The sequence below is a fragment of the Brassica rapa genome, chromosome A07 (genome assembly GCF_000309985.2).
Source record: "Brassica rapa cultivar Chiifu-401-42 chromosome A07, CAAS_Brap_v3.01, whole genome shotgun sequence".
Taxonomy (NCBI): Eukaryota; Viridiplantae; Streptophyta; class Magnoliopsida; order Brassicales; family Brassicaceae; genus Brassica; species Brassica rapa.
In genome coordinates, this window is record NC_024801.2 from 17,982,081 (window position 1) to 17,996,322 (window position 14,242).

The 14,242-nt window shown below is 35.7% G+C and overlaps 3 protein-coding genes across 3 annotated transcripts; 1 reads left to right on the forward strand and 2 right to left on the reverse strand.

The window, feature by feature from the left end:
* Positions 1-2,450: 2,450 nt before the first annotated feature.
* LOC103830033 (probable leucine-rich repeat receptor-like protein kinase IMK3) lies at positions 2,451-5,706 on the reverse strand. Its single transcript, XM_009105731.3, has 2 exons — positions 3,447-5,706; positions 2,451-3,369 (listed from the first exon to the last, which is right to left on the reverse strand). Exons 1-2 carry the CDS (start codon positions 5,143-5,145, stop codon positions 2,738-2,740), a joined length of 2,331 nt encoding a protein of 776 aa, XP_009103979.2. The 5' UTR covers positions 5,146-5,706; the 3' UTR covers positions 2,451-2,737.
* A 2,350-nt stretch (positions 5,707-8,056) lies between these two features.
* On the reverse strand, positions 8,057-9,215 carry LOC103830035 (PRA1 family protein B1). The gene has a single exon (XM_009105732.3). It carries the CDS (start codon positions 8,962-8,964, stop codon positions 8,329-8,331), a length of 636 nt encoding a protein of 211 aa, XP_009103980.1. The 5' UTR covers positions 8,965-9,215; the 3' UTR covers positions 8,057-8,328.
* Positions 9,216-9,966: 751 nt separating this feature from the next.
* Positions 9,967-13,374, forward strand: LOC103830036 (protein RETICULATA-RELATED 6, chloroplastic). Its single transcript, XM_009105733.3, has 6 exons — positions 9,967-10,751; positions 10,837-10,966; positions 11,453-11,983; positions 12,060-12,716; positions 12,805-12,918; positions 12,994-13,374. The coding sequence occupies exons 1-6, from the start codon at positions 10,105-10,107 to the stop codon at positions 13,138-13,140; spliced, it is 2,226 nt and encodes a 741-aa protein (XP_009103981.1). The 5' UTR covers positions 9,967-10,104; the 3' UTR covers positions 13,141-13,374.
* The last annotated feature ends 868 nt before the right edge of the window (positions 13,375-14,242 follow it).

A 14,242-nucleotide genomic window follows, 5' to 3' on the forward strand; every position in this document is an offset into this window, starting at 1 on the left:
ATATTAGGGGTTTCAATCCGGATTCGGTTCGTTTTGGTTCAGTTTTTTTTGGTATTTCGGCTTATAAAATGTAGCTACCATATTAAAACCATGTTTACTTTGGTTTGATTCAGTTTATATACCATCAGGTTTTTGGTTTATTCTGTTTTATACCAAAAAACCATAAATATATTTACTTTTTATAATATTTTATGAATTTACTTTATATGATTAGATATCAGCTTTAATATAACATGAAGATATTCAGTTTTTAGATAGACTATTTTTTTTACTATTTAAAAGAAGTAAGCATATTAAGTTAATAATAATAGTAGTTTTTATAGAATAAAAATAATAAAAATTAGTAATCCATAATATCAATAAAAAGGTATAAATTATGTTTTTTTTTAATTTGAAAAAATGAAAAAATAACTTTTAACCTAAATAAAATATTGAATTACTAGATCAACATTTTAAGTATGAATCATATCAATAAAATAAATTATGTATGGGTATATTATTAATTATATTATATATTTTACATATAATTACTATATTTTAATTGATCGGTTTTTCAGTTTATTGGGTTTATATGCCAAACCATATTTATTTACCGCAGTTTTTTTTAAAAAAATGTTCTTCGATTTATTCAGTATTATCTAATCCAAACCACTTTCTTTATTTCGGTTTGGTTTTAATTGGTTTGGTTTTATTAGATTGAACATCCCTGCAAGATATACTTTAATATAATAGGATAGTCGGGCATGCACTTAATCATTGGCACGAAGTTTAGAGATTGGCACGAAGTTTAGAGATGCAAAGTTGTGTGTGGCTTCTTCGAATATATATAGACTCGAGAAAATAATATATGTAGATTTCCAAAAATAATATTCACTTTGCTTAAATATGGTTAGGTCAATTGGTTGGAAATATTGTTTCATCTTTCAACTATGTAACAAAATGTAATTAATTTGTCATCATTTATATCGTAAAATAAAATATACTCTAATTGTCAAAACTGTATGTCACAAATTAATTTCAGGAAAACATACTTGGACAATCTAGATTGAAAACAAGCAATAAAATAACAAAATAAGATTCAATCAGTTAACAAATAAACCAAGTAGGATTCGAACCTACGACTAATCAATTAACAGCCGACCGCTCTACTACTGAACTACTTAGGAACAAGGGGATATTAGATCTCATAGAATTCAATCTTAAACTCGGGTTATATATTTTGTTGTGTCTTATTATATTATATTTTGTCCTATCTAGGTAATTAATTTTTTTATATTAAATCGTTATTCTATTTTTCGTATTATGTAAATCAATATGTAAAGATATAGTAAATATGTTTATAGTAAATCTAGCATACAAAGCACTTTTTATGGTACACCCAATAAATCTACAACCTACACATAATACAAATATTAAAACCATACAACCAACCCTGAAGATATATAAACACAATACATGTTCTACGTTCACTGATACGAACACATAAAGAAACCATACATTATATAACAAACAACATCCCGTGCGTGTAGGATTTAAATGGATAACTTATCAGAGAATAAAGCATACGAACTACCATCAAATAGATAACAGAAACACAATTTTGAACTCATTAGAAAATAAAACTCATAAACTTACGCGCCGGAATACCACTAGTAAAATATAATTTTTTTGCATAATATAAAATATAACTTTAACTTAATGATTTAATTTTATTATTCATTTTTTTGAGCAACTTTCTTATTATTTTTTCTAAATCTTTAAAATCTGTGTATAGAATAATCATATGCATAGTTAGGTACATGGTTGTCATATCTATGGTTTATTGCGATAGGTTATCTCACCAGTCATATATATATGTACTAACTAAGGTTTGTTTGTTTGTATGTCCAACAAAAGAAAAATAACATATTTTGTGGTTGAGCTTCACACGTTCTAAAGATACAAGGAGACCGGTCTAATTTAGAGTCAGACCTGAGTGAGAGATTACGAAAACTCCATCCAAAAGATCTACAATATTACTTTTATATAATTCTTAAATTATATGTATAAATGGTAACACACCAATTGGAATTTGGAAACTTGGACCGTAATCGTTGAATCTTACCACTTTGTGCTTCCTGTAAGTGACCATCAGGTTCTTTAAACAAAGCCCAAATTAAAAATAAATGCCCAAACTTAAAGCCTAATCAAAGACAGCAGAAGAAGACAAGAATGATCAAAATCAAGACTTTTGAACCTGCAAAAGAAGACATTCTAAATTGTTCATCTCCAATCTTTACAGTTGTGTCATCTAGATAAAAATAGCCAACCATTCTATATTGTTTTCTTCTCTATCATCTACAATAATAAAGCAGAAACGTTTTATCTTCGTGTCACTCTTTCACATTTCCTAAGTTAAAAGTTTTAAACGATTAAGCTTATATGCAACTGTGTATGTGTTAATGATTTGGCAACTTTGTATGTATTTCATGATTTCATGAGTCTTCTCTTTATATAGTATACATCTATCTGTCTATTTGATGGTGAACCTCTTATCCCATAGTACCTTCTACAAACCTAAATTCTAATTTCTTCAATCAAGGTTGACAAAACAGAGAACTCTGTTTGATGAAATGGAAGCTTAGCCAATATACAAACACAAACTAAAGACAAAATGGCTAAAAATTCAAAACTACTTGAAGAATCAAAGAATTGCAAAAACAAAATCTACCACTACCAAAACTCTCCACTCTTTTTTCTATTGACTTGTGGAAGCAGAAGCTTCAGGAACATCAATCAACGGTTCAGATGTGGTTGCTGACGTCTCTTCAGGTCTAATCTCTCTGAGTTGCGTCATAACCTGTTGAGCTTCAGGTCTTGCTGACGGTGCAGGATCCACGCAATGCAAAGCCAGTTTAAGCGTATTCAACATCTCATCTCCCACAGTGTTCACATCATTCAACAGCTCCACATCAAAAACCTCATTAGTCGACTCTTCTTTCACCGCAGCAGCAACCCACTGAGGCAGCAAGTCCACACCGTTCAAAGCCTCGCTCGGAGACTTGCCTGTCAAAATCTCCAATATGATCACACCAAGGCTATACACATCGGTTTTCGTGCTGGCTTTCTTCAGCTTCGAAAGCTCAGGTGCTCTGTAACCTAACGCACCAGCTGTTGCTATCACGCTTGATCCTGCAGCTGTTGTCATTAGTCTTGAAAGACCGTAATCTGAGATCTTGGCGTTGATGTTATCATCCAAGAGTACATTGTTTGATGTTAGGTTTCCGTGGATGAGATTTGCGTGCGTGTGAAGGTAGAACAACCCACAAGCCATTCCTTTTATTAAACTCATCCTTGTAGGCCAGTTGATACGAACATCTTGTCCCCTTGCTGGAATTACAAAACATTAAAACATTTAGTTAACAACAATGTTAATGTTTTTTTCATTTGAAGTTTGAGGTTAGTACCATGGAGGAAAGTGGCAAGACTGCCTCTAGGCATGTAATCAAAGACCACAAGCTTCTCTCCCTTGGGTCCCAAGTAATAAGCTCTAAGTGCAAGAAGGTTGGGATGACGTATGCGTCCCAGTACATTAATCTCGTTCTCAAACTCTTTCTGACTTTTGGTGATCTTCTCTCTCAGTCTCTTCACTGCAACTTGACTTCCATCTTCAAGTGTAGTTTTGTAAACTGTTCCATAAGTACTTTTCCCCATAATCTCTGCTGTTGCACACAGAAGATCATCTGCAGTAAACGTCATTGGCCCATCAAAGTGAACTAGCTTCCCTCCGGGGTCTCCTCCTCCTCCAGCTTCAGCTTCTCCTCCTTTCTCCGTCTTTGCAGCTGCAGCTCCTTGTCCTGCTTCTAGGCCCTTAGGTTTGGATTTGTCTTGTTTCTTCCTCAGCAAGCAACAGATGAGAACAAATACAAGGATAACAAGAACTATGATGAGTGCTCCAGAAGCAATGAGGAGGATGTCTTTGGTACTCAGACTCCTGTGGGATGATCCCGGGGGAGGAGGATTCAGAGTAGGACACAAGGTGGAAACACTGTATCCACAAAGCTGCAAGTTTCCGACAAAAGAGGAGGAACTGAACTTTTGGGATAAGAGAGTAGGAACAGGACCAGATAAGTTGTTGTAAGAGACATTGAAGAAGGTAAGGCTTTTGAGACCAGTCAATGAAACAGGAATCTCTCCGGTGAGTTTGTTTTGAGACAAATCAACATGTGTAAGAGAAGAAATGTTCCCTAGAGTTTCAGGAATCTGACCACTAACACTGTTACTACTAATATCCATTGTTCTAAGCTTAGTGAGTTTGCTTAACTCAGAAGGTAGGGCTCCACCGATCCTGTTATGACTAAGGGAGAAGACTTGTAGCTGAAGTAACTTGCAGAGGGAAAATGGGAATGGACCAGTGAGAGAGTTGTGGTCAAGAGACAAGACACGGAGACTAGGAGAAGTGTTGTTGTTACCCCAAGTGTCTAAGACTGGACCAGAGAGGTTGTTGTGGTCAAGGGCAAGAAACTGAAGAGAAGAAGAACGGGTGAGACTCACTGGGACTTGACCAGAGAGTGAGTTGAAGCTGAGGTTAAGCCTAAGAAGCTTAGTAGAATCAGCAAGATTCTGTGGAATACCTTGAGAAAGAAGGTTAGTGCTGAGATCAAGGGTTTGAAGGAAACGAGAGAGACCTAGAGAAGCAGGGATGGAGCCGGAGAGACGGTTGTTGAAAAGCTGAACTCCTCTGAGATTAGGAATGAGTCCTAAAGACATTGGGATAGAGCCTCCGAGGTTGTTGTCATGGAGACTAAGCTTACGTAGAGCTTGAAGCTGTCCTATTTTCTCAGATATTCTACCTCCAAGAGACTTCCATGGAAGCTGAATCACTATAACTTGACCTTGGGCACATTTGATTCCTGCCCAACCTCCAGAGCAAGCATTTAAACCAGAACCGTTCCAGCTTCTCAAGAAGCCTCTTGGGTCAATAAACTCTTGCTTGACCGCTTGGAGACCTTGGTAGTCAGCTTGTGTGATCACTACACCGTCCCAGGCTTGGCTTGATCCGGTAGAGACAAAGAAAAGGAGGAACATGATTAGGTGAAGGAAAAAACGGCTTCGAAGTGAAGCCTGAGGCTGATCAAAGGGTTGACTTTTGGTAGTAAACTCCATGGGAAGGTGAAGAAGGTTGAATAAGTTTCCTAATTAATGAAGAGGATGTAACAGGGTTTAAAAGAGTTTTGTAAAGTGAGAGATGGGTTTAGTTGGAAAAGAACACAGCACGTGACCATCTTAGAGAGAGAGAATCTTTGTGTTATTTTTATCTTTTAGTGAGAGAAAAAAGGAAAGAAGAGACAGATCAGGTGATGGCAATAAAAGGTTGGTGGGTGGAGCAAAGGGCTCTCTGTCTTGGCTAATACTAAATGATCTCCAACGGCTATTTTTTCCCTTGGGTTGATCTAACTCATGTCATTTTGTTTGATTGTATGATTAAAATATACTTCTACCTCTTGGGATATTTGGACTAGTCCCTAGTTTTAAAGATCTCATAACATTATTTTGGTTATGAATTTCAAATAACTAAAACCATTTAACCACAATACAAAAATGTTTGTTCTCGCAAAGACTGATAAGTGATAACTATTTTGTAATGAGAATTATCACGGGTTTTTTTTGGTAAACTACTCATTTTACTAAATTTGATAACAAGATTGTTCTGAATAACAACTCTATCCTATTATGTCTAATTTATATGAAAAAAAAATACTCCGTACTAGAGCTTCCTTTTAAATATGAATATGAACGATGCTAAACGTTTCAAAACTATTTTAAAGCAAAACAGTTATCACGATTCATAATGAAAATAATACAATTATCAGCTTGTGAATTTTCTGAAAATAATACAATTATTAGGCAATACTAATGCCAAATCTGAGGAAGAGATCAAAAGCATTGATCATCTGAATAAAGTAAGCAGATAAAAAATAAAAAGACAACACTTTTTTGTTTGCAGACCACTAGACCAGCCTTCGGTTAATGCGCCGGAGCTGGCCTGTTGATAACAAACCGCTCTCCTTCACTTCTCCTCCAACGGCTATATTTGTGGGTCCCATGAGACAGTGATAACTGATAACTAGATCTGCTAAAGCCCAAGTGTGCGAATGTGTGTTTACAAAGCCAGTTTGTCATGGTGAATGACGAAAGTACCCTCAAAGGTGAGAAGTATAATAATGTGAAGTTCAAGAAGACGACACACGACTTTGAAAACTTGAAGGTGACTGAAAATGAAGAGAAGGGTTGTGACTTACGAGGTTTAGTGCTTCGACGTTGATGTATCTTTACTTCTCTTCTTTAATAAGACAGTTGCTTAGCCCGTTAGATATGTAGCTTTTGAAGTTCAGTTTAAAAGTTCAATTGTATTCCAATTCAAACACTTACAGTCTGAATCTAAAAAATTGACCATTTTATCTCCAGAGAATGTCACGTATCATCCCCATGGATACAATATGGTTGCAAGAAATAAAAATATTTACTATGCAATAAATTTTGTAGATGTCATCACAAATTTTGTTCGTCTCAACTAATTTTTTTGGAAGAATAGATACAAAGATGGTATATGTAGTAGCACGAAGAGCAAACCCTCCAAAACAGCAAAAAAGGTCAAAAGCAACGCAAAATCTCAAAGAATAGTTACACCATATGTGGATATTCTATCTAGCACACAGAAATGTAACAATAAACTTTGCATAACAAAGTGAAAACCCATAAAAACACACTTGGATACGAATGACTCTATACTATGCACACATTGTACCCCCTACTATTTAATAAGCTATAAGAAGTAACACAAACTAGAAAACAACATTGTACAACACAGTGTAAAAGATTGTTATACTGTTCAAGTCTAAACCGTGTAAGAATAAGTTTGGTTAACTACTACTTTTTTTATTATCAAAGTTTGGCTAAGTACTTAACTCTGAAAGTCTGTATATAAGAGCGTCTACGTAACCGATCATTAGTCATATAATCGTTTGGCACAATAACGATGATGGAACTTCTGGTGTGTTGAGATAAATCAAGACTATCAAAAACAGAACCACACATTCTTAGGTGATGATTGTTTCACTAGTTTTTGGTTTTAGTTTCTGGCTTTTAGATTTTAGTTTTTGATTTTAGTTTTTAGTTTTAGTTTTTAGATTTTGATTTTGATTTTCGTTTTTAGTTTTTGGTTTTTAGTTTTAGTTTTTGGTTTTTGATTTGTGTATTTTAGGTTAAAATTTATTTTTCGAAATTACTGTTTTGTTTTTATAAAATGAGATGATTTATTTTAAGACAATACAAAAAAATACTAATAAAATTATTGAAATTTATATTAAAATGTAGAAAATATCAATAAAATTTTAAAATTATCATTAAAATATATCAAAATACTATGATTGAGAAAATCTAAAAAGAATCAACACAAAATGGTTTTCAGAGTTTTTATTTTTAGTTATTAGTTTTTAGATTTTTACTTTTATATTTATGTTTAATTTGATTTTGATTTTTTTTTTGAATTATTTTTCAGTTTTATGAATTTTATAGCAATAAAATAAATCATAAATAAACTATGTAAAAGTTTATATTTTATTATTAAAATGTATTAAAATATTATGTCTGTTATTCGAAAAATATATTAAATTGTTTTTTAATTATTGAATTTTTGTAAAAAAGAAATATTTTCCTACTGATTAAATTTTTTAATATAAAAATAATACAATAAAATACGTAAGAAAAGAGTGTAGAGTTTAACAAACATATACATCTAAGTAGTGTTAATATATTGTATTTATATATTTATCAAAAAGTAGTACTCGTGCATATCTTCAAAAGCCAACAAAACAAGGATTTTGGTTTTTCATTGAAAAGTTAGTTAAACATCTAAAATCTAGTTTTCCTATTTTTTAGGAAATCTCCTTTGTTAAAATCTTGATTGGCAATAATATAAGTTTTAGTTTCCCTAAATTGTAGGGAATCACTTTTTTAGAAATCTTGATTGGACAAAAATGTAGATTTTGAAAAACAAAAACCAAAAACCAATGTAGAAACTGCAAACAATCAACACCTTAATATCATGAAACACACATAGCCTTTTGATCAACTTCAGACAAAAACAAAACCAAGATAGTCATGTCTGTTCCAACCACAAAACATGAAAGATTCTAACTCCAAATTATACAAACCAAATGATCAGAAATATAATCAAAGCTAAAATGCTTCCATGTGATTAAACATTTAACATCATAACACAAATCCCAGATTAGAAGATGAAACAACAACAATTGTCAAGAGAAACCTCTCACCTCTTCTCTAAGTTTAAACTCTCCCAGCAACAGCTGAAGCCGCCGCCGAAGTAGCAGAGCCACCAAGGAAGGAGAGTAACCCAGCGTTAGCAGGCTCTTGATCGTCCATGAACAGATCATCCGGAACCACAAACGCGCCGTGAACGCAAACAATCGCGACTCCAACCATCAACGCGGACGTCAAAAGCGATCCAACGCTCGTCATAAACACGACAACGATCGTAGACAAGACGAGAGCAAGGAGAGTCTCTCGATCCGAGAAGGTGCGCCCGAAGACGACGAGCGGCTGATCCGACGGGCGGAAGAGGTAGAGGAACATCCACCCGGCGAGGAGGCCGAGGAGGACGAGGAGCGAGAGAGGATGCGAGAAAAGGGAGAAGGCGAGGACGAGGGAGACGACGGCGACGTAGTTCACCTTGAAGTAGGCGAGATTCTTCCGGATCCGGGACAAGGCGTCGGTGAGGGATTCAGGTCGCGCCATGGAGCTCCGATCGACGAGCTCCGCCCAGGGGCGGCGTTGTGATAAGCCGTCGCGGATCGAGGCGGAGAGGCGTGAGAAGAAGGTGCGGAAGGCGGGAGTGTTGATTGGTGGCTGGGATTGAACAGCTTGCTGATTGGTGACGGGGAGGGTCGTCGGTGGAGTGGACATGGCGGTGGCGCGTGAGGTTAGGTACGGCGAGAGGTTTGGATCTTAAGATTGGAAAACAAAGAAGTGCAATTGGTGGATCAGATTCAGATCAGAGCTCCGTGTTTAGATACTTTAGGGCCTCTAATCAATAAAGGTTGCGCCGGCCCAATATCGTCAAGTCACGGGTTCGACTCTTGCTTTGTATGTGTTTTAGATGTTTTTGAGTTTTTCTTTTCATTTACCTCGATCAGTTTTATTATTTTGTTGATATATTGGGTATTTTAGCTGAATAAAAAAAAAATTCTGAACTAGAAAAAATCCTAAAGATATAAATAAATCAATTCGAAAATTTATGGATTTAATAAACAATGAAAAATGATTTTGGGTATTCTAATTTTTTACGAAATGTCTACTTATAGTCTAACAATATTTTTGTACATTGTATATATATTTTTGATAAAAAAAATAATTTTCAAATTTTATATCTAAAAGATACAGTAAAATATATTGAATAAACATATAAATCCCATAAAAGTGGCTATAATCCCATAAATATTGAATAAACATATTTACTGTAATTTTACTTTTTAGATATTAATCATTTTATTCAAATTTTATTCTTTTTTTCTTAGTCTAATCTTCGTATTCTTAGAACACCAATTGACAAACAAAATATTACTAACGTAAATATCATAAGAGAAATATTAGTGTTTTGTCACTCGAGAGTTTATTTTTCAATGTTTGATTATTATACTATATAACAAACCAAAACAATTCTACGAGTGACAATTTTATTTACACAATGTTGAATTTTATTTTTATTTTTTTTATTAGTCTGCATAATTCACTTTATCCAATTTAAAACTCAATTATTTTTGTTATAAAAACATTAATAAATCGTTAGTAAACTACTCATATGGTTTTTTAGTTCAAAGTCTCCGAAACAAATATGGATTTTCTGCACCATAGAAATAAATATTTGTATTGACCAAAAAACGAAATAAATATTTGAAAAAAATGAGAAAATGAAGTGGCTATCTTATCTTCCCAGATTATCAGAGGAAAAATGACATAATGTGTTAAGATGGCTCTTCTTATTAGTTCCGTCGTTCGACCGATGTAACTAGCTGACGTGTACAAACAGGTCACTCCTGTCTGAAAATGAAACTCACGGCCACGAATGATCTCTTCGCTTCTCAACCATCCCTTCACTTCCCCTGCCTCTCCTCCTCCTCCTCCTCCTCCCTTCCTCGCCGCCATGGCCTTCATCTCCCGATTAACCTCACTAGAAAGAACAATTCTCTATCCATCGTTGCTCTCTCTGATTCCGACCCTCCTTCCTCAACCGCCTTCTCCCGCCGCGCTATTCTCCTCGCGCCGCCACTCCTCTCCGCCGCTGCTTCCCTGTTTCTAAAGCCGTCTGTCTCTTTAGCCTCAGAAGAGACCTCTTCCGCCACTGTGACCTCTCCTGCGGAACCAGCAACTCCTCCTCCTCCTCCACCGCCGCAGTCTACGTCAGTGAACAAGGAAGAGACTATAACGTCAAGAATCTATGACGCGACAGCTATCGGTGAACCGATGGCTATGGGGAAAGACAAGAAGAAGGTGTGGGAGAAGCTGATGAACGCAAGGGTCGTCTACCTCGGGGAAGCTGAGCAGGTTCCTACCAAAGACGATAAAGAACTCGAACTCGAAATAGTCAGAAACTTGAGGAAGAGATGCCTCGAGAGCGAGCGTCAAATCTCTGTGGCGTTGGAAGCGTTCCCTCTTGATTTGCAGGAACAGCTCAACCAGTACATGGATAAGAGGTTGAGATTTGCAGCTCAAGTTTCTTGAATATTTGTTTAGTGTTTTTTTTTATGTGCTGAAAGGAATCAACTTTTTTGATGGCAGGATTGACGGAGAGACGTTGAAGTCTTATGTAACAGATTGGCCAGCTCAACTTTGGCAAGAATATGAACCCCTTTTAACTTATTGTCGTGATAACGCTGTTAGACTCATTGCTTGTGGCACTCCTCTCAAGGTAGAGTCTTCAAAAAGTTATAATTTACAAAGTTTACAGTTTGATGTTGGGGTGTAGTTAACTCTTTGGTTTGGTTTAGCTAATTACTGTAGTCCAGGGTTTATCTCTTGATCTTTTTGGGGTGTAGTTAACTCTTTGGTTTTTGGTTTAGCTTATTATTGTAATCAGGGCTGGTTCTAGGCACAGCCGACGAACATTAGCTTCGGCCCCCCAAATTTTAAAGAGCTAACATAGCTGCATAGCCCTCAAATTGTCTAAATCATTTTAGTAAGATTAATCAAAAGTTGTTTATGGCTCTCTAAATCTCAGATCAGGCCATGTCCAGGGTTTATCTCTTGAACCTTTTGATCATGCTGCTTGATTTCATTTTTGTTACATGCTTCTCTACTGGTTTTTAGATGTAATGCAATGCTCTTCAAGCTGTGAAGATGGTAAGCCTTATCGACTCTGATGAGAGCTGACAGCATTCTACTTAATATGATGTAGGTTTTAAGAACTGTCCAAGCAGAAGGTATCCGCGGTCTTTCAAAGTCTGAGCGCAAACTCTACACTCCCCCTGCTGGCTCCGGGTTCATCTCAGGCTTCTCTTCGTTTTCACGTAGATCTACATTCGACATGAGCCTCCCTACACAGATCGTTCCCTTTGGACCAAGCTCTTATCTGTCTGCACAAGCAAGAGTTGTGGAAGACCACACAATGTCACAAGTTATTCTACAAGCAGTAGCAGATGGAGGTGGGACTGGTCTGCTGTTAGTTGTGACAGGAGCAAGTCATGTTGAGTATGGTTCAAGAGGAACAGGTTTGCCAGCAAGGATCTCGAGGAAGTTCCCAAAGAAAAACCAAGTTGTTGTGTTGCTTGACCCTGAAAGACAGTACCTGCGAAGAGAGGGAGAAACTCCAGTTGCTGATTTCTTGTGGTATTCTGCAGCTAGACCTTGTAGTAGAAACTGCTTTGACCGAGCAGAGATTGCTCGAGTGATGAATGCAGCTGGCAGAAGAAGAGATGCTCTTCCACAGGTGAGTTTTCACTAAGCAGTTCACTTCTGTTCTCATTTGAGCTAAACTTTGATGTAATGTTTTGTCATGCTTACAGGATATTCAAAATGGATTGGATCTTGGTTTGGTGTCACCTGAGGTTCTGCAGAACTTGTTTGATTTGGAGCAGTATCCTCTCATCTCTGAGCTTGCTCAGCGGTTCCAGGGTTTCAGAGAAAGGTTGTTGGCAGACCCCAAGTTTCTTAACAGGTTAGCTATTGAAGAGTCCATATCAATAACAACCACACTTCTAGCACAATACGAGAAGCGAAAAGAGAACTTCTTTGAAGAGCTAGATTATGTTATAACCGATACAGTGAGAGGATCAGTTGTTGATTTCTTCACGGTTTGGCTTCCTGCACCTACTTTGTCTTTTCTTTCCTATGCTGATGAGACCGCTGGACCAGACAGCATAGACGCCTTGAGAGGCCTCCTAGGATCCATACCTGACAATGCATTTCAGAAAAGTCTTGCTGGAAGAGAGTGGAACTTGAATCTTAGAGTCGCTGCTGTTATTGTTGGTGGCTTGAAGCTTGCAGGTGTTGGAGTTGTTTCCAGTTTTGCAGCTGTGGGAGCTTCAAATGCGTTGAATGGTGTTCGAAAAGTGATTAAACCAGAGTTGGTTGTTGCTCAGAAACCTAAGAGATCTCCTCTTCTGAAGACAGCAATGGTGTATGGAGGTTTCTTGGGAACTTCTGCAAACCTTCGTTACCAGGTATGAATGATGTTTCCATGCTGCATGACAGTGATGTTCTTTGTATTCAATTTATGCCTCTTAACATCAAAGTGTCTTTAAAATGCAGATAATAGCTGGATTAATAGAGCATCGTATATCTGATGAGCTTTCTTCGCAACCTTTACTAGTGAATACAATTTCATTTGTTGTCAGGACACTTAACTCATATTTTGGAACACAGGTCAGAGTTACATGTCTGTAATTTGGTTTCTTCTTTGTTATCTTAATTCTAACTTTTCATTAAAAATGTTTGCAGCAATGGATTGATCTTGCTCGTTCTACGGGTCTGCAATCTCAGAAAAGCACACCAGCCTCTAAGGATGTTCCTGAGGCTTTGGAAGAAACTACGGTGGAGTGCAATGCTACTGAAGAGGAGAATGTTGACAAGCTTGATAACCAATGATACCGGTGAGGCTATCTCACTAGCTATCAATGTATAGTTGTTTTATCCAAAAGCTTTAGATGGTTGAAATGAGCATAGTTTCACAGTTTTTACCTTTGATGTTTGTACTTGTGCTTCGTGGAGATCAATATAGTATTTTTTTGTATTTAAATAATCATATTTGTCTAGGATGATGGGACACTGTAAGAGTTTCTTGGGCAGTGTAGGAGATGATATAGCATCTCCAAGAATTCATACATAGTCTAACTTACTCTTACAGTCTTACCTGAAAAATGCTGTGAGTTCGAAATCAAATTTTGCTACCTATCTATATTATTAAAACTCAAGTACAAATTGAGTGTTTGAAAACTTGAATAGGACTATTAAAAAAATTTGAAGTGTTTGAAAATATGGATTATAGTCTTTAAAAAAAAGTTAATTTTGTTTGGAAACAAAAACAGTAGTATTAAGAAAAAAAATAATGGGTTTATGTTATTAAGAAAAATTGAAAGTCAATCATATTATAAGAAACTATCTATCTGGACCAGTTTTAAAATATACGAAAATGGATCAATCTAATTAACTAAAACTTTTTTTTCTAAACTAACCATAAATTTTTTTTTTAAACTTTATATACATATTTCAAATCAAAATAATGATTCAAAGTTGATTTATATCAAAAATTGATTAAAAAATATACATATATTCAAAAATAGATTTTTTTACTAAACTATTTTTCAATAACCATTGTAAAAAAATGTTGTCAATATATATAAGAAAAATACAATACAAAGCCCAATTTGAAATACCAACTCAAATTATGGTTTTTACATTTCATATTAAGTTTTAAAAATATATTATATATAATTATTTATATGATGGTACGCATAAAATACTATTAATTATATGATTACTTATATGATGGTACGTATAAAATACGAATAATTATATGATGACAATATACGATATTAATAATGACTAGGGATGGGCTTTCGGGTACCCATACGGGTTTGGTTCTGATCGGTTTGCGTTTCGGGTTTTCAGGGTCAAAGATTTCAGCCCTATTAGGATGTTTCTAAATTTTGGTTTGAGTTTGATTTGGATCTTTGCGGGTTTGGTTCGA